Consider the following 26876-nt stretch of genomic DNA (forward strand, 5'->3'; position numbering starts at 1 on the left):
GCCAAGAGGGAGAGACGGCTGCTCCACCTTTCCCACAATGCACTCAAAGAAACTATTTACTCTGAAAGCTTCTACCTCATTATGATGTTTAAGGTGTTTTGAATGAGTGAGTCCATCCCACCTCATTTCATTGCCTTCTTGTTTTGCTTCTTTGGTTCTTTACACTCGGGATTCAAGTAGGTTTGTAGAGAGTAAAGTTTTCTAATAAAAATTAAAAAAAAAAGGTAAATCTTTTACAAACCGCACCAACCACTCATGGAGATTTCTCCATTCATCTAGAAGTAAAATAAGTAAAGCAGATACACAGGAGCGCTGTGTTAAAACTTCTTGATAAACTTCTGGTTGGGATCGTTGCGCTGTCCGGCACATTTTCGGAGAGTGCGAGATAAAATACCTTGCAACTGCAGACCCAGATTTTAATAAGAGAGCCAAAGACACATGCTCTTATAATCCTGAAGGAGAGCTGATAAATCATTAAACGGGTGCCTAATCCTTTCATCCTGTGGATTGGAGAAGAAACAGCTACAAGGAGGATTACATCAGCAACGCGTACAACAAGATTAATAGATATCAAATTAAATAATCACTACCTAATTCCAGCTATTGTCTCGGCATGCTGAAGCAGTCTTTAGTGCCCTTGAATCTCGTGATCTGCTGCCGCAGGAAGAATGAGAGCTGAGGTATGAGCAAAACCAGAAAGAACAGCGGTGGGGCTGAATGTTAAGTGCCCAACTGACATTTTCCTCCAATGTCTGATCTCTCATTAAACTGGTGATAGGGACACACACGCGCACACACACACGAACGCACACACACACACACACACACACACACACACACACACACACACACACACACACACACACACACGCGAACACACTAAGCCAAAACACTGGTTTTCATGTTGTTGCTAATTGGTGTATATGAAATGTATCTGTGCATTAGGGATAGAACCAAATTGAATACAAATTTTTTATTAATTCTTCATCTGTCACCCAACGAACACAATTTGCCACAAACAACGTTTCTTCTCATCAATTAAAAGTCAGTCAGAAACTGTATTTTTGAAAAGGAGCTCCTGATAACTTCAGATTTAGTCTCAATCATCGGATTCAGACTTTTTCTTCAATATTAACGTAACCCAGCGATGTAAAGGGCTGGAGGCCGAAAGCACGGAGGTGTGGATAGTTTTAAGTTCAACTTTCAGCGAGATTGATCCTCAGTGACACTTCATACGTTTTCACCTGACTTGTCGTGGAGTGCAGGATAAAGTTTTTTTACATCACGATCTGATAATGAAACCTGGCTTGACAAACAACGAGCTGAAGTTAGGGACCGACAATATAGCAGCTCTCTCATTTTTCATCATAGACACTCAAACCAACTTTAGTTTTATCTGCAACTCCTCCCATTATTAATTAACTATCACCTCCAGTTTTTAAAGAAAAATCGCGTAGTATTGCCCTCCATTAACATTTTTTATTTAGACAATTCATTATTAATTATGTTATTTTTGTATATTTTTTGAGCAGCTAGAAGAATAAATGGCAGCGGAAAAACTACTTAACACAGAAAATGAGGCTGTCTAGATGATTTCCAACCACTTCTGGCATAAATCTAAATACAGATATTTTTGTGAAACCAACAGATACAGACAGTATCTTTCCATCACACACCTACTGTGCATGTTATTTTGCGTTACTGACTCATAAAAAAACGATTATTTAACAAAAGAAGAAGAGAAACACCATTAAGTGGAATCATGGGATAAGAGAACGAATGTTTTTGTTTTAGGATGTGATTAAACATCACGTTCCAACAGTCATTTCTCCCAGATTTGCTGTGGAGATTTAAGAGTGGCGGAGGGAGGTGGGCGCCAGTGAGGGGAGGGGCTAAAGGTCGACGGATGACGAGGTCACAGACGGCCAAGCCGCTCAGGCTCAACAGCCGGAGAGCGCCGAGCATCCAGGAATAATACTAGAATTCCCGCCTCGTTGTTGTGCTACGCCTCCGCCAACCAGTCAAGTTAGGTATTAAGTATTTTGTCATAATTAGTGTTTGAATTCTTGAGTTATGGTCAAAGACATGTTTTGTGAGGTCCCAGTGACCCTGAGCTTTAAGCTTTGACCTCCAAAATCTAATCAGTTCATCCTTGAGTCCAAGTGAAAGTTTGTGTCGAATTTGAAAAAAATGCCCCAAAGCGAGAGTGGGACGGACGGACGGCCGGAACGACAACCCGAAAAAACATAATGCCTCCGGCCACAGCAGTCGCCGGCAAGGAGGAGAAAGAAAAAAAAGAGGACAGAACGGGTTGGATCAGAATGAGAAAGGAGACACCTGAGGTAGGAATCTCTCTGACAACAGATAAAACAGCCTCAGGCAGAGGTGAAAATAAACAACAGGATTCCTCCAGCAGCAGGACAGCGAACATCAGGGTGGTTGCCTGACAATTTGAAGTCTAGAAGCAAACACAGTAAACGTGTTCTACATCCTGCACATAACGGCATGTTTATATAGCAGATACAGATAAACAAGAAGTGAAAAATGGTGCCTAATACAAAAGAGGAAAGACCTCTAATCAAATTAGCAGCCCTCCCCTCCTCCCTCTCTCTCTCTGCCAGGGAGGAAAACCTTTCAATTAGCTCAAGCTGTGCATATCACACAACAAAAGACCTGTCCGAGGCCGTTAACGTTAGCGAACCAGGCAGCCGTCCTCTCGTAGCTACCTTCCGGCGATCAAACTACTCAGCCGATGGGAGCGGGGAGCTGTGTGTGTGTGTGTTGCGTCACACAATGGAGTTGAGGGGTATTAGTCTATGTCCCCCAGGAGAGTGTAATAAAGCTGTTTACAAGCAGATGTTGAATTAAGACACACAATACACTCCTCTTTACCCTCCCACCCCCCAGGCAAACCCATTCACCTCCTCTCTACAATAAGAAAAGGCAACACTTCCCTATAGAATTTACCATCTAGGGTGGATAATTGATTTCTTTTGCTGGATCACGGAGGGTATACCAGCATGAGATAAAGACTGAGCAGGGAGGTATTCTTCTCTTACAAAAGTTGACATTGTTTCCGACAGTTCGGGATGCTGATTTTGGACTTTTTAACTTTCACAGTATATTTTCAGTGTCTCGCCGTTGTCTGAGAAGGCGCACGTAGGAGCTGTTATTGCAATAAAAATGATTTTCCTCTAAGGAACATAAAAAAAACATGTTCAGTCTCAACACGACTTCACCCTCGTCATATTAAATCCAACCGGTAGTCCAGCCCGCTCTTCACACTTTAAGGGGGATCATTTACACAGAAGTGTTCAGACACATCCACTGTCATTGTACGTTAATCTAAGCCTGGCGCGCGGCTAAATAAAAGAACATCCCATCCTTTCACCGTGAGACCCTATATACTAATGTTTCCAGTGGAGTCAGATAAAGTCTGTGAAAATAACAAATTTAAGTAAGACAATGAAGCCCTATACCTGCTCCTCTTTCCTAAAAGGCTTTTTCTTCTTTGTATGAGCGAGCATCGATCGTTTCTTTTTAACTTTAATGGTGGAACACACACTCGTTTGGCAGTTTATTAGGTACGCCCGGCTAAGACTAATGCAGTCTAACAACAGTTCTGCAATGAATCCTCCTCCACGAAGTTAATAACGTTCAGTTTGTGCTGAAACTGTTTCAGAGAGGTGTGTGATCATTTTCGGAGGCTGCAGTTTGTGAGGCTGTTGAATCGTGTTTCGTTGTACAGAGAGGTGTTTCTAATATTTTGTCCAGCCCATTTCTGTCAGTGAGGGTGGGGTAGATAGCACAAACCCCTCTCTGTATAGTGCAACACAGTTCAACAGCACCACAAACTAACTCGCTCCAAAATTATCGCACAGTCGAATCAACACCTCTCTAAAACGAGTTCAATAAAAACTGAACATTATAACCTTCATGGAGGCGGATTTACTGCAGGACTGTTGTAATAGACTGAATTAGTTTAAGCTCAGTGGACCTATTGAACTGCCAACTGAGTGTCCATGACAACGGTAATTTGTGAGCACAAATTCGCTCTCGGGTTACTTAATTTCTGCTATGGAATGAATCATTTGTGCACACAAATTAACAGAACATAATATACAGAACAATATTGTTGAAATTTTAGCATATGCTGGAGAGATGTGGGATATTACGAGACAAAAACTTAATCATATCCACGTATCCAAGCAGCTCATTTAGCTTGTCCATGGCCCGACAATCTGCTTACTATGCAGCTGTCGCTCAATATCATGTTACGGTAGCAGGAGGAAGTGAAGTTACGGGCTGTTGTGTCTGCTCCAGTCAGGCAGGAAGGAGCCCCCACGGTGTTAGCACTGGCTAGCTGGGTGGAAAACGTCCGCGAGTTCGTCACTGCGAGCAACACCTTTCACATTAGGCCTACACGTAGCGGCTTGATCTATTGTTTAAATGAATAATGCTGAATGGTGCAGCTTTAATGTAATTTTGGCCTGTTTGCTTGTTGGACAATGCAGTGGTCATCTCAGTTAACAACTGAGAAACATTTTATTCTGTTGATTCTGCTCATTTGTACACAAAAGGATTCCCCAGTGCGAACGAGTAATTCACGTACACGACTTATTAATTCAAGAGTACGAATCACTGATTTGTTATTTGACCAAGTAGGAAAAGTGAACTTTCGAGCCACCAAAGAGCCGTTGTCTGGAAGCTGTACAGAAAATAACTATGGCAGATGGGAATTCACTACTAACGTCGTTGGGACACCGGTGGTGCGTCCGAAACGGCCTTCTAGAGCTTCTTTGGAGCTGCTAATCGTGAACAATATTACTTGTGCTTTGTTGATAACCTTTTGTGTTTGTTCACACTGTGACACAAAAACTTTCCCAGAGTATAACAAAAAAATATCCAATGCCAGGATTGGCAAAAATCAACGAGAACAGCTTAAACGATCTGTTTTAATGGTGAGAAGTACGTGATCATGAAACACTGTCACTTCCTAAAATTCATTAGCCTGCTAACATTCATTTAAATTGGTCTGATCAAGACTTTGAGAGCTGTGTCAGATGTGATGAGATAAACAGATATATGAGAGATGCGGGAGTGTGCCTCTAACAATTAAGGACAGACGCTGAAGGCTAGGTTTACAGTTAAATAAAGAATTATCCGTATGTGTCATATCAGCTTTGAGTGAACATCTGTTGTCGCATCTGTTGGGTCTGATTGCCTGATGTTTGGTTTTCTGCGACTGGGAAATCACTAAGAGCTCCAAACAGAAATAATTGCACAGAGAAATATTGTTTCATCTCAGTGACCAAACTTTTTAGCAACAGATCCGTCCCACGCTGCAGGAAATAAAGCTAAACGCAATTCACCTTCTCCTCGTCTGTTGATGAGAAGAATGGGTCTAACTCCATATTAGCAGACGTTCTGTGCTTGCAGCTTGTTTGAGGTCGTGCTTGAGACCTTTTTCTACTTTTTTTCCTCCTGTTTACATTGATTTCCAAGCTCTCTGTGGTCGAACTGCGAGTATGAAATGGATCAGCTTTGTAAGAGATCCGGATTGATCGAACTTTGACAGCTCTAACAGCAGATATAGATAACTGCCTGGCGCGAGTGAAAAGATAATGACTGAGATTGATTCAATGTTCCAGAAGATACACTGCCATTTTAACAAACCTTGATACTTTGTGTGAATCAAGTGGAAAAAGTTTGAAAATAACAACGCAGATGACAGGAAAATTATTTCCTTTGTTGCAGAGACGTTATGCAGAGCACACGTTCCCCTGTGGTGGGAATATTTCACAGTTCTGTCTGACAGGAAGCAGCAATGTTGGATTTGTTTTTATTGCCATCTGATCAGACCCAGTGTGCATTTGTATTATCAGAGCACCTTCACTCCCCTAACGTGAGAAGAGAGCAATATCTATTAACTTGTGGGGAAAAAAGTGACCTTTTTGTTAAGAAAGCGAACTACGTGGTTTATTTGGTCTTTATATCATTGTCATTCAGATATATGTGTAGTTCTCTGAAAAATCAACGCTGTCTTCCATCAGCTGAAAATCAAGTATTTCCAGTGGACTATGACTGTGTTTGGTCATAAGACACATGTTATCTGTTCTTAACTGAAGGTAGATTATTGCTTTTTTTTTTTTTAAACAGATCTATAAGATGAGAAACTGCAGTTCTTCAGCTTTACAATTCTTCAAACCAGTGTTTACCAAACATGGGGGTTGCGGTCGCAACCTTCAGCGAGTGACTGTTTGACTAAAGAGCTTCGTGATCGTGCGCAGTCACAAGCAATTCCGTCCAAATTTCCACCTCCGATTTCCCTAAAAAGACCCTCAGTCAAAACCCGGATTGCCGTAGACCATTCCGTTCCTCCTCTAAGCTGTTTTGGTCCAGGTTCCTGCATGTATCACAGGGAAAATGCTAAGTGATGTGGATCTCCTATGGGGACATAATCTTTTTCTCAACCCAGTCAAACAGCGCTTGTGAAACCAAAGGCAACACACACGCGCGCACGTCACAGCACCAGCAAGAAATGTTTCCTGTATAAACCCACATACCAGCAGCAGATTAGCTCCTGTCAGCTCGTCGAGATTCAGCACCGTCCTATTTTCCAGCGTCTACGCATTTAAACTCTTCAGAAAAGCATCGGTTTCATATTCATTTTATTGGGACATCCCGGCTACCCTGAGTTTAAGTTGATGCACATCGGATCATATGACACTCTGTAAAGACCCTGGTATGTGTTACGCATAAGGATTTATTTACAACTACTTCATCTGTATAATTATTTCTATTTTATGATCATTATAGCAAAAAAGTAAGATAAAGAAATCAGTTATAAACAGGAATGACAGATTTCAATCATCTGATGAGATGATGTCGGGCAGATTGTCAGCCACGGTAAAAGTGGGACAATGCTCTCTCAGGTGTATGTTTCATGGAATTGATTCTGCGTAGGCAAAGAAACATTAAAGTTGTGGAGCCCCCACCTCGTCGCGTGTTATACCTCACAAGTAGCAAAACATAATTTTAATGCCTCGTTTATATTTGTATAAATGTCTGTTTAGCTTAATTCACCAAATTAAGAAAAAGGTGCACAGGATTCAGCACAACTTACGAACACACAGGTCTCCACTTTCATAGAAACCTGGGCAGCACTGAGAGCGTCGCCTATACATGGTCCTCACACCTCTCCTGTAGGCTGTCTTATAGCTGATCCTGCACAAGACACACACACACGAACACACACACACACACACACACACACACCACAGAGAGAGAGAGAGAGACGTCAGGGGGGCCGCGCCGCCGTGATCTTATCTGCGATACTGCGGCTGTTCTGTGTTATGGACACTGATATTGTGGAGATCACGTTACTCCACCAGAAAATGTTTATGTCTTAATAGTGACAAAGTGAGAGACGACTTTCACCTGTTAAACACGGCACAAAAGTTCTACAATTTGTTGAATTAATCAGAACAATTTCAGCCGTGTTGTGACAGGTTGAGGTTTGTTTTTCCATGAAAATAAACACAAAAAAACTTTTTCATGTGCATTGAGCATGTCACATTTTTACCTTACTCATTTCACAAAGCTACAAATTAGCATAACTCAAAAAAGATTTCCATATCAGCAGAGTGAGTTAACCCGAATTCACCTCTTGTTTCCACTAAAATAGTACAGTTACCTAAAAAAACACATAAATAAACCAGCAATTCACAAGGCCCTATAAGAACACACAGTTCTGAAGATTTGTCCACCTCGCTCTACCTCTAAAAGATGAGCAACACTTAAACGTTTAAGGGAGTTTTCTCCCACTCGTTCAAGGACGCTGATGTTTTCTGACATTTCAGTTAGAGATCAATGACTCGGCTCGTAGCTGGAGGAACCAAACTGGTGGCTATAAAGCTTAATGTGGCCATTAAAGCCGATACGCCAACAGTCGCTCATCAAAATGACCGCATAAGGCAGTGCTGAACTGCCGGCGTTAGGTAGTAGACACTAGTGGCTGTCTGCCTCTGATCCTCAGCAACACAACTATGTATAGCACAAGATGTGCAGCGTTTCACATAGTGTAGATAAGATCTGAACCGGCTCCTGCCCGATGACGTCCCGGAGATATGAAGAAGGGAAATGGTAGGACGTGATCACGTGAATTGTTTTACATGCATTCAATAGTTCGCACTTGTGTTAATACTATTATTTACAATACAGTTGCTCTTTGTAAAAGCTTTATTTAACCACGAATGCTCACGCTCTCTTTTTCGGAGAGTCCTGGTAATAAAATACAGCAAAAGTGCCATTATTTAGCATTTATAAGCAGGATATAGACTTTTATAAATGTTTATAACACATGACAATGTGGGTGTAAGCAGATTCAAGTGTTTATTAATGCATTTGTTAACAACTCTAAAAGCTCCTGTGGACACCAATAAGTGGAGGCTGCTGTATAAAGAGATAATTAACGACAATATAGTCAAACACAGCTGCAACTGTATAAAATGTCTTTCTATACGAAATTAAAATTGCTGACAAATATTGCACAACAGTAAACACTTAAAAACATCCATATATCTGCTAACAACTAAACTAACGTGTCATAACCCGTTTATCAGATGTCTGCACGCTGCTCATAGAGGATCATCAGGGGGACTTGAAGTAAAGAGTTACCCAGAATACACCATTCCGGTTCACTGCAGTTCATTATTCTGGTGCCACGGTTGTTCACTTTGAACTCGAGTTAAGATGTTAAATATCTCGAAAACTTAGATATGCTGACACCTTCCGAAAGCCCACCGGATGACCTCTGACCTTTTCATGCGGCTCACAGTGATGAGTGTGACGGCTGCCTGCAGTATGCAGTCCAATAGCATCAAGAGGTTTGGGGGTTGCGGCACTGCATGAGTGTACAGGACATGATCCAGTCTAGATAGTTTTGTTTTTCTTTCGGTTTCAAAAGACGAAAACAAGCTCTCTTCTGGTACGAGAATCCAATTTGGTGTTTTGGTTTTTAAGTGAGGTGTCTAAGCTGAGTTTTGTGACGCAACTGGTTAATTCCTAAGCACTTGCTTTACTATATTGATTAGATTTCTACTAGGAGTACAGATAGGAGTAGATCCATCAAAGTCGCAATTAAATACATACATTTTGTCTTTCTGAAGTTTTAGATCCACTTAAAAGTGGGTTTATTAACTTACTTAACTTAGAGTACACTTTTCTCTGGTTCCTTCTTCTCACACGTAAGGATCTGCTACTTTTCTCCGTTTTGTATCACTGTAAATTGAGTATCTTAGTATTCTGGACTGTTGATCGGATAAACTGAGCGGTTGAATCATATCACCTTGGACTTTAAGAAACTGTGACGAGCATTTTTCAATATTTTCTGACATTTTACAGTTATTAATTGGTAAATCAAATATAATCAAGCGAGATAAAATGGCTTCACTGGTCCACAGTGCAGCTTTAGCAGAAGATGTGTTGCTGCCTGTGTCCGTACCTGTGTCTGGTGCATTTGAACCAGTTGAGGATGTCGGTGCAGCGGGTGTAGTAGACCTGGTCAAATGGATGAGCGTAGGACTCCTGCACAGTCACTGCATAGCTAGAGGGACAGAAAAAAACAACCACAACTTAACAGGAGGCCTCGAGACAGCTGATGAGAAAACATGCTTTGTTTAGTTTTTAGTCTTCGATACATTTTTGTCATTATCAAATTACCCAACCAGTCTCCAGCACTTTAACATGATATTCAAACGGTTTTTTTCCCAATTACTCTCAAGGCTTTGGAGAAAACTGAAAACTCTAAATGGCATTGTAGTGGAGTAGGACAGAATATTTCTAAAAGCTCAAAACATCACAAAGGCAAGTTTCTTTCGTGACGCTATTGAGTCAAAACATGTACTTTTAAAACCAAATCGTCAGGATGTGAAGTATTGATCCCAGGATGTACAGCAGGACACATTGTGTCCTTGTGGAGTCATTTTCTAAAACACGACAAATGTTTAGACCGATGTGATTCTTTCAGAGAACTTTTCGAGTTCCATTTTATTTTCCTATAAACCACAAACTTCCAGGATTTTCAATAATCCTGAGATAACTAACTTTTAAATTCTATACTTCTCTTTTGTTCTGTGCTGATTGTAACATTAACCACCTGACACCGGGAGCTTGTTCTCAGTGCGTTTTCACCTGTGTTGAATAAAGGCTACTGGACCAAGTCTAAGAAGTGAAAACTGTAAAAGTCATCAGAGATAAAATCCATTTCCACAATTCCCAGTGATTACACTGAGGGATTATCGATCACGGCACCGGCACCGGAGTTGCTCTCATAAGAAATGACATTGTGCTTTTACTCAGCATAGCACTGAGTGTTGAGACCACTCAAGCAGTCACATTACCACTGCTCTGAATTTACAGCCTCAGTATGTCCCCAGGACTAAACCTTTTCCCTTTTGCTTTTGATTATTGGCAATCCTCCAGTCATGATTTGTGGCTAGGAGACCATTAGTTCAGTACAGACATCTGAGCGGTGTTATTTCACTTTGAATATTGGAAAAGAAATTGAATTGGGCAAACTGACCTCTCCCAGTGGCTGCACACGTTGGGGTCGTCCGGGTTGAGGGGCGCCGCCAGAGAGATCAGGCCAAACAGGTTGAGCCACAGCAGGGCTTGGGGCGAAACCCCACCGGCCCCCATCGTCCTCCTCCCTGCGTCCTGGGGGAAGCAGAGAGAGACAGTGAGAAGCAAGACTGAGCATTAAAACGCTGTGATGATGTGTTCAGAAATCAGAACAGACAGACTACTAGTACCTCTAAAATAAAAATCTGCAAAATAAACAAGGCACTGATGATTGGTAGCATGGAGAATGGAGAGGAGGACAAAACATCACATTCGCATCAAGGATCGAAATACGGGCATTTGTTTTTCAATCTCTCTCAGTATGACGACTCTCAAAAAAAATAAAAAAAGGTTGCTACTACTCTTCAAACCAGTCCATTTTTTTTATACACATAACCGCACCTGGCCCCATAGGCAGTGTTAGAAAGTACATTTACCCAAGTGCTGTACTTAAATACAGTGATGAGTGACTTGTGCGTTACTTGACTATTTGCAGTTTATGCCACATTACAGAGACAAATATTGTACTTTTCACTCCACCATCTGACGTCTATCTGACAGCTTTACTGCAGCTGTTACTAGTTACTTTTATGACCGAGATTTTACTTTAAACACACATATGGTGAGTTTACGGAATACAGTGCAACATTAACGAACCCCTAAGCTGGAGGCCTCTGCGCTAAACTAACTGTATTTAAAGTAGTTCAAAGTTGCTCCACCTGGAGCAGCTACAACAGGAAAATGGTTCCTACACACTGATGCATCAGTATCAACAACATAATAATGTCAGATATAGTAATTTATCAGCCACCAGGGCCCATTTTCAGCAGAACGAGTATTGTTGATACTTTAAGTACATTTTACTGATAATACTTCTACATAACGTTTGTTTGTTTACAGGAAATCTCCACGGGGCACCTTAAAGTATGTAAAGAAAGTGAAGGATCTGAGCACTTCTTTCACCACTGCTCATGGAACGTCTTTAAATGGAGTGCAGGCTGCATATGAAGCAGTGGGTATGATGTTGAATCTCTGTCAGCTGATAATCAAACAGCAGCAGGTGGTGAAATCCTCTGGTGGACTTAAATCTAACCTTTTCAGAGTTTTTAGGTGTTTACAGGCACAGTACAGTAGCTCACATTTGGACTCAGCCACTTCAAGCTCCAGGTTTTGGAGCTACAGACAAACAGGTGAAAAATTTAAGGAAAAACTGACAAAGTGTCTTAGTAAGATGTTGGGCCACCGAGGGTCACCTGGACAGCTTCAACGCGCCTCGGCATTGATTCAACTGAACTCTACTGGAGGGATGGACCCCATTCTTCCACAAGTTGCTCCCTCATTGGGTGATTTGATGGTGGTGGTGGGGAGCGCTGTCCAAAAGCTCCAGGTAAATCTGATATCCCATCCATCCAATGAACCTATGGCTGAAGCGCATTGGTCTCACAATCAGGTTGTTGCTAACTCTGCAAATGTTGCTGGAGTTCTGTCCTCTTCAGACTTTTTCCCTTCTCCATGCATCTTGGAAACAGGTGAAGCTGTGCCAGAAATCTCTTCTCTGATTCTATTGAATCTGAGACGCTGCCTACTCCACAAAAACAAAAAAACGGTTCTTTTGAGGCAACTCTGAAAGAATAGGTCTTTGATAACAATTTGTGACATCTGTCAATCTTCGTCTTTAACTAATGCCAAGCTTGCATGTGAACTAAAAATTGCATAAAAGATAATGTCCACCTCTCTGCTGGTATTTTCTTTCGTGACAAAAAAGGGGTTGGGATGTGAAAAGAAACAGAACTTGCAAATACGTTCAATACATGGTTGGTTAGGGAGTGGGTGTAAACCAGTGCAGAAGGGAAAAAAATGTAATTACTGCGATTCAAAAGAGTGGCACAGAACAAAACATTGATAAAAATAAATCAGTGGGACTAATGAGATAAAAGTGATACAAACCGCAGTTCTAAAAACAACATCAGAAGGCTATGTCACTGTGAGCAGGCATCGGGTCGTAATACAAAAAGCAACAGGGAGAGCAATGAAACTACAGTGTAAATACGGGTATTTCTTAAAATGTAAACAATATATCACCCGATTCATAAGGCAATGAAACTGTTATTTTCTGTGGATGGCAGGGAGGGTGGCTCAATGCACGTCAGGAGAAAACAGCGGCGAAAAGGTGAAATCTCCTGTACTTTATGCAAAATAAAATAGCAGGGCACGCACATGCTGCTGAGAATGCCAATCAGGAAACGCAGCTTTGCAAGCAGCAGCTCGATGTGGGGCTGTGTGCCTGACACAACCAATCTGGTTTCCACAAAAATCACTCACTGCTTTACATAAACATCAGCTACAACAATAAAGGCAGCGGCAAGGAAACATCAGTCTAAACCGAAGCTGTTTTCCTCAAATGGGCAAAAGTGCTGCATCTCAGCAGCAAAAATATTTAAGGTAACAGAAATTTTTAGCTTCACAGATGATGTTATTGTTACATTTATCAACACATTCAGGGCTGGAGGGCAAGGGGGGGGGGGGCATTTAAGGCAATGCAGATGGAAATTTCTGACAAAATTATATCTCAGACTTTTTTTTCATGTCAGTCTGAATTCCAGACAGCCTGGTAAGACGAATGTCTCCACCGAGGCGGCTACTTCTTCAAAATATCTGCACAATGATTGTTTCCTGGGCGTGTTGTTGACGGCCCGACGGTGTCAAAAGACAGGACAGCGGACGTATTCCTCACGCCATCCGGCCATTTCAGCGGCACGCACGCAGACAGCCAAGGAGAATCACGAGGATGATGAATAAACCCCCCCGAGTGACAGAAGTGGTTCGAGCCGAATTCTCCTACCCACGCTGTCCCGTAAAGGAATGACATTATCATGTTCATTTGTGGACAACTGGTGGCGTCTTCTCGTCAGGTGCAGTATGAGCGAAGCCACGAGGAGACACTGAGAAGTCAGACAGACCCGATGTGGGGTTTTTTTTATTTTTTGGTTTGTTTTTCTTAGGTGTGTCTGCTTTATGGAGACAGGCTGCAGACATGTGTAGCTGAGAATTATGTGATAAAGATGATGATAACGATAAGCACTGATTGATGATGATAATTAGTACAGCTTGACAGACGATGTATGTGTGGTGGGTCAAGTGTGGTCAAATTAAATTGTTAATTAATGAAGGCATTTTATCGACTGATTTATTTATTTATTTATTTTTACATAACGACCAGAATTCAAGTAAATAAAATGTTGTCGTAAAATGAGGATTGACTCCAGCAGTTTAGCGAGGCGGTTACTGTTGTAGAGATACTGAGATGTAATGAAAGTGGACAATTTTGTAAAAGGGGACCAACGGTCAATATCTACATGAGAAAAGCTTCCTACATTTACATGACAAATGGATATTATACCACAGCAGAAAACCATCATAGAAACACAAATAAAAACAGAAAGCAGCTTGCAAAAATACTGTTGATCATTAAGCACAATGGCAGAGAATTTTGTGTGGGTGGGAAAGAGTAGCTTATCAATTAGAGCTAATGTTTTTTCCTAACCGCTGAATGCAGTGATTAGCTTGCACACCTTTCTTACTTCAAAACCCAGGTGAATGTGGGAGAGGAGTTCATGAAATGCATACCGAATTTTGTTCCGTTTCCACTGGAGGCCACGGCCACGATCGCCTCACTTCGTTGAGAGGCCGAGTCGGAAAGAAATGTTCACGTCAGCCTCCTAAGATCCAATTCTGAGTCTGAGACATCGGAAATTTCTGACAGCCATCACATCCCTCTCTCAGTAAAAACTACGTTAGTGTCAACATGGCTGCGGGGCCTTCACTGCTTCAGTTACGGCTAAATTTAAATCTAATATCAATGGTTATACAATAGATTCAGCCACTTTGCAAGCAGCTATAAACGGCTTGTATTTGGTTTCACTTTTTACTGAACCACTACAACGCAACAAAACAAAAACAACAAAAAAAAAGGATAATTTTAGCTATTTGTGTGATTACAATAGTGGCGGGGGCAGCCATCTTGAGCGCATGTGTCAACGCTCGCAGGTTGCCATAGCGGTAGGTTTTCCATATTTTCCATTTTGTGTTTCTTTGAGCCTAGAGGAGCTACACTTGGATAAATATTTCTATATTCTGTATACCCAAAGCTCGAAACGAGAAGCAAGGAACCAAAACTGTTACCCGGAGACGCAGAATGCCGCTTACCTTGAGCAAAAACCAGCGTGATGGATCGTATTCTGGTGGGAAACTGGTGAAACACGAGAAAAAGCCACCCAGCGAATGACGTGGTGGGACTGGACCTCGGGATACCTGCGTTTAAGACAGAGAGGACGAGCAAATATATTTATCACTCACATAAAACAGCCATGAACACTGAGAAGTGTGAAGTGTACATCCTTGTTTTGTTCTGTTAGCATTGCTCCTGCCCAACGAGTGAAATTGTGCCAGTTTTCATCCCACACACACATCAGTTTTTCCCAAATGCTTCACTGCAACAATGTCTTAATCATCACCTTCTAGTTACATGCACCTGAGGACACCAAAACTGCAGAGGACTCGATTCCTCAAATTAATTCAATTTCAGCACATACAGGTAGAAGCTTCCATCTGATGCTCCGCAGGATTAAAACGAGAGATAATTCAGAACCATCGAATATTCAGTCAGCAGTGGTTTTACCTGAGCTCTGCCATATTTTATCACTGCAGTTCAGGGAAAAGTTAAAAAAAAAAAAAAAAAAAAAGACAGCGTGAGAACCACGGAATACAGAGCTCTGAACTCTATAATGTGTGTATACAGTATGTGTATGTGCGCCTGAATGTACACTTGCTTGTGTGCATGTGTAGGTTTTGTGTTCACTGGGTGCCGTTTCTCATAAGCAGCAACTCACAGCGACAGCAAATCAATAAAAAACACTGTTATTGTTAGTCAAACAGTATTTCCCCAGCACTGATGAATGCCTCGGCAGCAGGGCTTGTGCAGTGCAGAGCTGTCAGACGTTGAGCTTAGACAGAGCTGCCAAGATGTGGTACAGACACTGGTATTATCAGTTTATGGGAGAAGGGGATATGATGTATTGTACAGCACTGGCGCAAAAGACAGATGTACTCTATAGCTAAAATAACTCCATTAGAATGAACAGTCAGGAAACAATCAGATCAATGGTTTCAGACTTTGTTCAACTCGCTGCATTTTCACAAAGGATTATATTGAGATTGTTTTTCTGCTAACAATTTTTGTCTTTCCACTGAATCAGTACTTTGCACAAACACTTCTGACGAGAGATTACAACCCCCTTGTTCTCTTACACTGTAAAGACAAATGTAACCCTGAAAATTTCTACATTTGGGATTTTCTACGAATGTCTTTTTCCGCAAGGAGAAATGGGAGATAATCCAAAACATCTTTTCACAGGAGGAACCCAGTAATCTATTTACAAACTCCCAACTGGAATCAAGCCTGCGCTTTAAGTGGTCACTGATGGTAATGGACATTCACAATACACAGTATGTTTTCAACCAAATTTCCAAAAATGTTGGCAAAAGAAAATGCAAATCAATGTGCTTTTCCATTGTATGCAAATATTCTGAAGAGGGCACGAAACTGCTCTGTTACTGTTCTGTAAACTTTATCATGGCATTTAATCGTACCTTCCTTCTAATAAGGGATTTATTGGTCTTCCATGAGTTATTTTTCTTCCTCTGGTCTTACATACCCGCTCGTGTTTTTGTCTACTGCCTTTTTTGTCAGAAAATAAACAAGAAAAAGAAGCCTGGAGCATATATTATGTATCCATAATCACTCTCTCGCTCACTCATTCACGACCCCCCTATATACAGTAACAGACACTCAGTAGTCTACTCTATTGTGAGTGCTTAATTGACATTTTTGACACAGTTTTGCTTCATCACTGACGGGTGTAGGCTTGCAAAACAGTCATTTTCACATCAATAAAATGTTGTTTTTTGTTCATTACTGGTAATTTTTCAGGGCAAAATATAGATTATTTTATTATTAAAATGATATATATGTATCATTTTAATATTATTTATCATTATATTAATAATGTATTAAATAATTTATATATTATATAAATTATATATACAAATATATAAATAATATATATATACACACACACACATACACACACACATATATATATATACATACACATACACATATATACACATACACACATATGTAGTAGTCCATAAATTTCTGGATAAAGATACTTGAATAAAATGGCAGGGGCTGCATGTAATGCACTATTTAGTAAACAGGATGTGATTTCAGACACAGCCATTAAAAGCAAAACTTTAAGACGCCAAGTATTTTGGGGGCATTTTGGCCTTCATTCAAAGGCAAACATTTGCCTAAGAGGTGAAAGGAAATGAGGAAAGACAATTGTCCCCAGGTAGAATCGAACCAGAGACGCTGGATTCACGGTGAAGAGTGCGCATATTGGTCACCACGAGGTCTTAACAGAAGGATTTGATCATAACGCTTTGGTTAATTCACAGTGTTTCCATTCATGCTAATTTTACGCACAAATTCGAAACCCACATGAAAAATGTGGACAGAAGCCTACTGATTGTGGGTCTCTGGTCTAGACGTGGCTCTGTCCCCAAAACATCTCTCTACCCCAATGTAAAGTTTACTCAGGCTGGAAATACAATTTGTCAGTGGCTGTCTGACGTCATTTGTTGTTAGCTCCGTCCCTGCACGTCCACCTGTCCATTCCACTGGCAAAACCCTGAAACACTTTGTCTCAGAATTGTGTCTGAGGACAGATGTCCTTTTTTCCATTGGTAAGCGAGGCTTTATGAATCTATGGTCTGCGTTGCACTGTGAGACTAGAGATATGATTGCTGTGTAATTCACGCACGATAAACAATGGACCAGTTCATTTATGGTTGAATTAATGTACTGTTATTGTTGTGGTGTGTTATCAGCAAGCTCTTACTGCTAGACTGCCACCAATTCATTTTTGAGGCACAAATCATTATTGTTATGTTAAGTCAATTTTATTTACATAATCAAAAATCACAAATCACAAATTTGCCTGTGGGGATTTCATGTCTGTACAGCGTACAACAACATCTATAGCCCATCAATATGGACAAGGAGCTTGCAACAGATGCCTATTGTCTGTTAGATGATATGACGTTTTATTAGAGGTCATATTTTTTGGGGGATTTACATGAGCCCTGTATTTACAGTATATTTTTTTATCTACAGATGATTGATGAAAAATAACAAAGGATCTGATGAAATTATAAAGGGAAAAACATCCTTCTGTTTGGCCACCCAAATGTTTTTGTTGGCCAAGGGGCCACTGTCTGCCAACTGTTATAGATTGTTTGATGAGCTGCAACTCTTTGCATTATGTCTGATTTTTAATTTTGTTTTACAACCTTTCGGTGTCTGCGAGGTGAATTTTTACAAACTGTCTGCTGGTCTTCCTTCAAGCTCTCCGATCAGTGTGGTTATTCAGATGGCCAGTTATGGAAACAGCCTAATAATGATGATGATAATGATCAACCTGATATTCTCCTGTGAAATACTGGCATTTATGACTTTTTTTGTACCCCTTTCTAGTTGTCTTCCTTCCAACTTCATGTGTTCCATTGAAATTTATGTTCCATCAGCTGAATTGGCCACAAGTGAACCCAAACAATGTCACTGAATTATTGCAAAATTTGTCTCTGAAAAGAAACAATACCTAACATTTCTCAGTTTAATATGGAATGTTTTTTCAATGGCATTAAAAATGTCTACTTTTTTACTTTTTATAGATTCTTTGATAAAATTGTACAGGGACATTGTATTATTTTGTACAGATCAGTGACAAAATGTCCAAATGTAAATGCAGAAGAAATCAAGCAGATTCTGAAAGTGTTGTGTTAATGCTTTTGTGAAGCATGAAATACAAACATAAAACCAGGTGTTTGATGGAAATGATGAAGAAAATACTCTAACTGCAGCTAGGAAGGAGAAATGGCTAAAACAAGGACACTCAGGTCCCAGGTTAGTTTACTCAACTCAATACAGACTGACAAACACATCTATCCCTGAAAGACCCTTCTGCATGACACAGTGGAAATATCTATCCCTTGGGCTGCATCCTGTAATCAACACTTAGCAAAGGTCATCATCCCCCACAGTTCAATCAACAATGCCGATCCCAGGTTTTTCTCACACATTAGCCGCCAAAAAAAAAGGTGATTCAAATCCAAAACCACAACCAAGTTATGTCCACAGGCTCTGGCTTTTAAGCTACCAAAGACTAGCAAACCCATCTGCAACCATACAGGTATAATATGAGACTCAAAGCTTCATTGACCGGTACGCTCCCCTGTGGCCAATACTCAGCCCCACCGTAATGGCGAGTTACAGCTTGCTGACAGTAGAAAGAGACCAGTCGATCTCCTCAATGGTCTCCAAGGGCTCCTTGGTCAAAAATGATGGCAAAGCAGTGCACAGTTTACTGTATCTGAAACAGGAGTCTCTGATGGCTACTCCCGTCAAACACACTCAAATTCAACCAAATACTAATTGTTAACATGGTAGGGTGCAAAATTGGGTCAACACGCTATCGCAACATAACAGATTTAATGAATTAATTAAACAGTTTCAAGAAATATTACACTACCTCAGATCTTGGAGGGGCATGATCCTCTCATCTATGGACACATTTAATAAATCATGAGCACAGTCAAACTACTTTATTTTTTTCCCCACAGACCCACAGCCAACAGTAGCATCTCACAACCAGATGATGACCTTTAGCAAAGAGAGATTATTCGTTTGTAAATAACAGTAATTTTAATAAGAGAGCAATTTTACGAATCAACAGTGATGTCTTCACTTCAGCGGTACATGAGCCGTCTCACCACCACTCAAGTGCGACGCTTTAGTTCAAAAATCCTAACAGCAGTCATGAGCGTGCTGTACATGAGCAGCTGTTGTTATAATGGAGGAGCTAGTGGACGATAACCTCAGTGACCCATATGAGGCCGCCTCTCTCTCCCTCTGTGTGCGCTGTCTTTAAGAGCTATGCTCAATTGGCAATGCACCAATCTGTGAAATCACCCTAATCCGCCCATTCACCCTTCATCTCGCCTTGATCAATGGTCACCTATGGGCGAAGGGGAGCTGAGGATGGAAGGATGGTATTGACAGTCATGGAGCCCAGTCAATAAACTGATCACTTTAGTCCCTTCTATCTTTAAGACATGCCTCTTTTGTTGATTGAGGTGTTCTTGCATTTTACTGCAGAGGGTTTTCAAATAGTAGCTCTTATTAAACTTTCAGAACAGGCTCAACAACAGCCCAGAAATCTCTCTACAGGTCACGAAAAACTACAAAGTGAGAACTTAATAAGAATATAAGTGGACACTACTGCTGAATCTATAATAGGCTAAGTGACTTAAAGGATAAGTCTGGTCATCTCCTACATTTTTTATTGTCAAAAAATCCCATGAAAAGACCAGCAGGGTGTTTCAATAATCATTCGCAATGTCCTCCTTCACTTCACCTCAGCACTTAATAATATGTAGTGCCATATGTCACGAGCAGCCTCTTAACAAATGAGGGGGCAGGGTCAAAATCGAGAAGATTTCAAACCGAAGACCCTTTGCCCTCATCTTCAGACTCCACAGACGCAACTGGATGGCAGATCATGAAACAGCCATTTGTCGTACCAAGTAATGTCAACAGATGATTGCAACATGTGATCACCAGGTGAGTTCATCTTCAAAAGTGATAAATACATTGCATTTACATTGCAGGTTTCTGAACACAGACACAGAAAAAAAAAAACCCAATGTAAACTAAAGTTTTTTTTAATGTCAACAGGTGCTGGTTCTCATGACCACACAGTGCATGCTGGGTAGTTTGTACCGCAGCTTGAGTATACAACTTCATTCAGTCGCCCCTGTGGAGGGTTGAGTTTTCAGAGTATTAGAGCATCAATAAAAATGACAACAGGGATTCCAAAGAGAGAAAGTGAAGGGAGGTTTGTTAAACGCCTAGTGAAATGCACCATTGCAGTTCTTTTTTCCCTCTTTCTTCTAATGGGATTTATTGACAATAAGAAAAATACAGAATATTGCTACCCTTGTCCTTTAAATGAAACCAGCCATTAAGACATGGATCAAGTCTAAGAGATCACAATATTCTACGACAGTTATGGATGTCCTCAAAAAGTAAATATGTCAAGTAGGATGTTGTTGAATGTGTAATGTGGTGGATTTCTTTGGCATTTTGTTCTGAGGGTGCAGTGCTAAAAGACTAGTTTTTACCTTGACACTGGAGCAGCCACATGATCAAATGATACTGTCCCGCACGGTGAACATAGTCATCATAAATCACAACATTGCCTCATTGTACAGTACATCCACAATGACCAGGGCAATTTGGACAACCTTCACGTCTTTAAAGCAACTGTAGTCAGAGAAAGTTATGTTTGCAACTTTTTTGGGGGATTTAGAAAAGTGCTGTCTCTCACTGACTGGGTTGTTTTCTTAACCACAAGAGACAGAGACAGAGAGAGTCAAGCCTGACATTCAGTGAGGAAAAAGAATCTGTATTTCAAGATGCAACATTAATTTAAGAATACAGCCCGCCCTGCCTCCTATAACCTCTCATAGCCTAATGTTTTTGGCTCCTGGGGCCATTTATAACTTGAACTTAATGTATAATCAGCCCCAGGAAAACCCAAGCTTTTCTTGTTTCGCAGCTCCCACGTGGTATAAAGGACAATGAAGTAATAGCATTTTAGGAGCAAGAGGGAGCTGAGAAAGCATTTCTGCCTTGCAGGACAGACGGGCCCGATGCGGACAGTGGGCGAGTGAAAAGTCTCTGTCGTCCATGTAAACATGTTATACTACAAAACAGCACAATCTCTTAAATTACAGCAAAATCCAATCTGAAAGTGCAGACCCCCACTGCTATATTAGTAAAATAACTTGTCCCTTGACATTCAAGAAATTGTGCGAGCGCAGCTATTTAAGTGTACACTGTAGGCTGAGGTAAAAGGTCTTCACATAACTACTGTCAACAACATAAACTATTGGCTATCCAAAAACAATATTTCACCTTGTGAATCACCAATCCTGCCGTGCTCTATCTGAAAAACGGGAGCACCTGCTCTTTCTGTGATTCTTAATGAGGAGATATGGAGCACTTGATAGCACTTTGAATTATATGACAAATAATCCTCCATGCCATGTTCATAAGCCTACCTGCCCTTGCCTGTGTTCACGATTCACCAATTCCAAGAAGGTCCCGTTCAACTAACTCGCTTCCAAACAGAAAATAATACACCTCACTGCACTCCTCAAACATTACACCAAAGGGCTTAATCTTAACCTAAGCATTTTTGTGAATATTAGCCTACTGTTATACCCTAGATCTACATTGTTTATCATATTCCGGTAATGACTAATGGTCCATTCAGTACAAAAGAAAGAGAGCAAAGACTAATCAGCTGACAAGACTAAGAGCTAAGAGCTGATCTGTTTGGCTTTACACAGCGGTGTTTTGAGCTACATGTCAGCATGGAAATGTGTTTACAAAAACCATTTTAATGCTGATGCTGCAGATAATGTTTTCTATCTACACTACAGTCTCTTCGTTTATCATGTAAGGGTGCTTGGATTTGGAATGCCTTTATCTTTAAGGGTATTTGGTCATAAACCAGAGTATGGGACAAATTGAAATTTTGACCTGACGATGGCGCTTAGAGGTCAAGTCAGGATCACCACAGCTACGCGGTTCACCTTGTGGGGAAGATGAATGTGTCAACAAAATTTTATGGCAATTCATCCACTAGTTGTTGAGACATTTCACTCTGGAACAGAGCGATCAGCCAACAAACCGAACAAGCAACCAGTCAACCATTCCTAGAGCCCCAAGGCTAGCACTGGCAGGTCTAAAAATTTTGACATCAACCGTGAAAGGATAAAATGAAAATCCCACACCATGGCTCTTGAACACATTCTGACACGTACATAGCGCTGATTTAAGCTACTTTATGGGTGGTGCTACAGCACCATGATGCATTTAAAGAGTACCTTAACACCAGGTTGAAAAACAGCGTTTTGTTGGCCTCACTGGTTGAAAGTTTCAAATCCTAAACCTCTAACCACACTCAGCGTCACTGATAGGTGTGATTGGGCGTGCTTAAAAACAGGGTCCCGGAGTACCGCTGTACATCACTGCAGTTAGGTGAGAAGTTAAATCACTGGACATCCTGAAGGAACAAGACTTTCAGGGGTGTTAAAGGATAGGTTCACATTATTTTGTTTTTGTTACACTTTTTTTTTTTGTTATTATCCTCCCACTGTAGCTCAAAGTGGAAACACTGTCTACGGAAAAACTAAGAGGTAATTTTATACTAAAAAGACTAACTTTGGAAGATATCTACTTGATTTAACTCGGTCTGCCAAAGCCTCCTGTTAGCCTCATATAAACTTTGGAGTGTATTTTTGCACAAAACCAGGACTGTGCATTTTGTCCCCCATTACTTACACCGAAAGAGCATCGGGAAGGGATCTCTTAATGTCCGGTATGAACAGAAGGAATGATTACAGCTCGCAAACCCCGTTCCAGTGTTCATTTGGACACCTGAGTATTGTTTTAAGACAGTATCGGAACAACTGTGAACCTATGCTTTAAGTTACTTTTGAAGCGCCTCATACAAAACCTTAACATTTCTGCACAGGACTTTGATTGCAGATATAAATTAAAATCTGAGTAAATATTTCCTGTTAAAAAAAATGGAGAATTTCACAGCCTAAGCAGAAGTAGAGTATGTGCTGTCTAAATGCTATATAATTCTAAAACTGAGTTAAAGTATGTTAGGGTTGGACATAAGAGTGCTGTAAGTGGTAGGTATACTGTTGGTGTTTTAGCACCAACAGTAGGGGATTTTTAGGGGACATTTATTTGCACCTTGATTTCTGCCTATGAGGCCAGTAAGTCCTCTGTAGGCTTCCATCAGTAATATAATGGGGAACACAGGCCAGAGAGTGTTTATACAACCCATGACAAGTGCTGCACATGAGTGATTGTTTCCGTGGGAAGCCGAACACCGGTGTCATGGTGACGGCTGCTTCATCCTCCTCGCCTCCCTCCTCCGCCTCCAGTTTCTGCTCCTCGCCTGCTCTCTCCAGGTTTGTGCTTCTACCGACCACCTACTGACATTTCAGACCCTGTCATGCCTCACCTCTGCACTCACCACCCCATGGAGTTTCACGTTCCTGATGATCACCTGATCTCATCACCTGGCTCAGTTGCTGTTTGTTCGATCACTTTTGTTGTATTGTTGTTGTTGTGTTTAAGCTTCTGTTCCTTCCTGCATTCCTGTACCTCTTGGGATCTTTTAAGTTGATTACCAGCCTGTTCACATTGCCTGTACAGACTCACACTAACTGGCCACTTTATTAGGTACACCTGTGCAATCTAATGTAATCCAATACAACGACTACGCCGTAAATTCTTCTTTTATGAAGCTTATAAATTTTCTGTTTCTGCTGATGCTGTGAGAAAGGTGATAATTCTACTTCACGCTTATTACTTTGGTCTAAGTGGGAGGTGGTGTTATACTGAGCTACATTATAATGAAAGGTTCACCACTTCCCACTACGACTTCAATAATAAACATAAGGTGCACCTAACAAAGTGGCCAGTGAGTGTATTTGCCTGCTTTGTGTACCTTTTACCAACTGTAATCCTGTCAAAAAATAAGGTTTCCTTCTAGTAAATCAATTTTGCTTAACACTGAACCTAAAATCTGAATTCCTGGCAACAGACAGCTCTGCTAATTCCAGTTTATACCACAAATCTATCGGATGTGATTAGAAAAATAATCCCTTTCATAATTGACCTGCTTTTGCAAATGACATATTGAGCGTGCTCTGTATGATGCATTACTAATAATCTCCAATCTCTCCAAGTATCTTGCAGCACTAATTAATATACAAACTAGTACACATCCTGCAAATGAAAGAAGGATCAATGTACAATACTGCATAATGAGTACAAGCTGTATAATGACTGCTGGATACTTTCCCTTTGAACGTATGTCTGAATGAGGCTGCGGTCTGCAGAGCATTAATAGTTGATGTGGCCCGAGTCTCACACATACACACTAAGAGGTTTCTGAAACATGGGTGCCCCAGTTTCTCCTTTTCCATTATGGAGCCACTCTTCCAGACCAAAGATACTGAAGTGGACTGAATGAGGCATGGGGGGCCTAATCCACAATGAGGAATCTGGTCAGTGACTGACAGCAGTGACTGACATGGTCAACGGGCTCTCTGTACATGGCCTTTGTCGATCACAAAACCATGTCGTGATACACAGAACTTAATCAAAGAGGTGAAATCTCAGGACGCAAGACAGCCAACACAATCGCTCAACTGTTCTGCTTTCTTTGTTGGGCTGCTAAATTTAAATCCAAACACACACCCCAGACTTGAGAGGCATTTATGTCTTTAAGTACAGACACAGAGGAGGAGGTGAGGGAGACAAGCTTTTATCAAGGTCTGCAAGAACAAACAACTGATGCAAACTCTCGACATCCCAGCAGGAACTTTTTCTCCCGGGAGCCCTGTGATGTCAGCTGTGTAATTCACGAGTGAAGCCTGACAGGCAACTGAGCCGCTGTGAGGTATTTCTGAAGCCTAGGCACAACTCACCGAACTGGCTCTCCGTAATTTGTCAGGCCGGCTGGCCCCCTCCACCCACCTTTACATTGATTGGAAGCCTAAGTATGGTGCTGATTAAGCACAAGTCTTGAAAGGTTCAATCAGGAATGTATCTGACCATATAGATTTTGTGTGGACTTGAATTGTATGCTGTGGAACTGTTTGACTTTGACTGGAAATACTTTTGAAACTTTCTAGCCTCATCACAACCTAAAGTAGAGGTCAGATGTAGCGCGGTTTTAGTCACAAATATTACCATGTCCACATACTAATGAAGTAGGCACCCTCTGGGCCATAAGACGCACAATTGCAACAAAATTATTTGTATCTGTGTTGTATCAGTCTGAAATATCCCACGTAGGATTAAAACCATGAACTTGATTAATGCCTCCATGCATCTCTTACATGACAACACCTCTGCACTATTTGCATTAGCAGGAAGATGTGTGGAATCAAACTAATCACTCCCAAGGTCTCCCCTGGCTGAGTCAGCGTGTAACAAGTGTGCTTTATGTATTACACGTGACTAACTGTGCACAGGTAGAGGAGGAGGAAAGGGGGGACGGGAGTACAAATTGGATATTCGTGGGAAAAACAAGATGAATCAGAATCAAAGAAACCCAGTCACGGTGAGGAAGAATAAATGCATTCATCCATAAAGTGGAAGGTGACAACAGTGAAAAGCATGTATGTCAATGTACACGCAAATGTAGCACCTCAACTTCCTACAACCACCTGGAGTATCACCAAAAAATGTTAAATGACGGCATCAACACCAGGAAAAACGTCACAGGAAGTCCCTGTCACCCAGCTGCAGAAAGGTTCATAAATGCGACTGAAGGAAGGTCTTACCAGTTGGAGTATGGAGGAGGAAAAAATTGTGCTTGCTATAAATGGACCTAATATTGTGACAGCAGCCTCCCTTAATAACACTAGGTGTTTTACACCTAGAGTTTTTTTACGTTTTTTTTTCTAAGCCACGCGTGTGGCATTGGTCTAGGGGCGGCAGTGTCGGTGTGTCTGTCAGTCAGTCCACCATTGAAATATCTCTGTCGAACAACTGCTGCCATAAAAAGATGGATTGCCACGAAATTTTGTACAGACGTTCAAGGTTCTCAGACGATGTGTGTGGACCAAAACTTTACGCTGCAAAACTAATCACATTCCCATAGTTGTTCTTTGTCTTTAGTGTCAAATAGCAAATATCAGCATGGTAACAGGCTAAACTTGGATGGTGAACATTAGACTGGTAAACATTATACACCTGCTGAACATCAGCAAGTTAGCATTGTCATTGTGAGCATGTTAGCATTTCGCTCAAAGCATTTCTGTGGCTAAGTACAGCCTCACAGAGATGCTAGCTTGGTTGTAGCCTCTTAACCACACAGGAAAACAAAAACAAACAAGTTAACAGAGAAAAGGGGAATTGTGTATTTCACCAGCAGCAACCGTAATGTTTGTTGAGTCTGTAGGAATATAAAATGCTATATATTTTTTTTTTAATTTAAAAATTGTTTTTCTAAGACTGTGGGAGAAAATAT

At 41.0% G+C, this 26876-nt stretch overlaps 1 protein-coding gene across 1 annotated transcript in view; it reads right to left on the reverse strand.

The window, feature by feature from the left end:
- LOC120797481 (multiple epidermal growth factor-like domains protein 11) overlaps positions 1–26876 on the reverse strand; it is a 132074-nt gene that overhangs the window by 87243 nt on the left and 17955 nt on the right. The window contains exons 2-5 of the mRNA XM_040141214.1: positions 14830–14934; positions 10586–10719; positions 9506–9607; positions 7127–7227 (exon numbers count right to left, since the gene is read on the reverse strand). Coding sequence (XP_039997148.1) covers positions 7127–7227; positions 9506–9607; positions 10586–10701 — 319 coding nt within the window. The 5' untranslated portion in view covers positions 10702–10719; positions 14830–14934. The remainder of the gene's footprint in view (positions 1–7126; positions 7228–9505; positions 9608–10585; positions 10720–14829; positions 14935–26876) is intronic.

This window comes from Xiphias gladius, chromosome 1 (genome assembly GCF_016859285.1).
Source record: "Xiphias gladius isolate SHS-SW01 ecotype Sanya breed wild chromosome 1, ASM1685928v1, whole genome shotgun sequence".
Lineage (NCBI taxonomy): Eukaryota > Metazoa > Chordata > Actinopteri > Istiophoriformes > Xiphiidae > Xiphias > Xiphias gladius.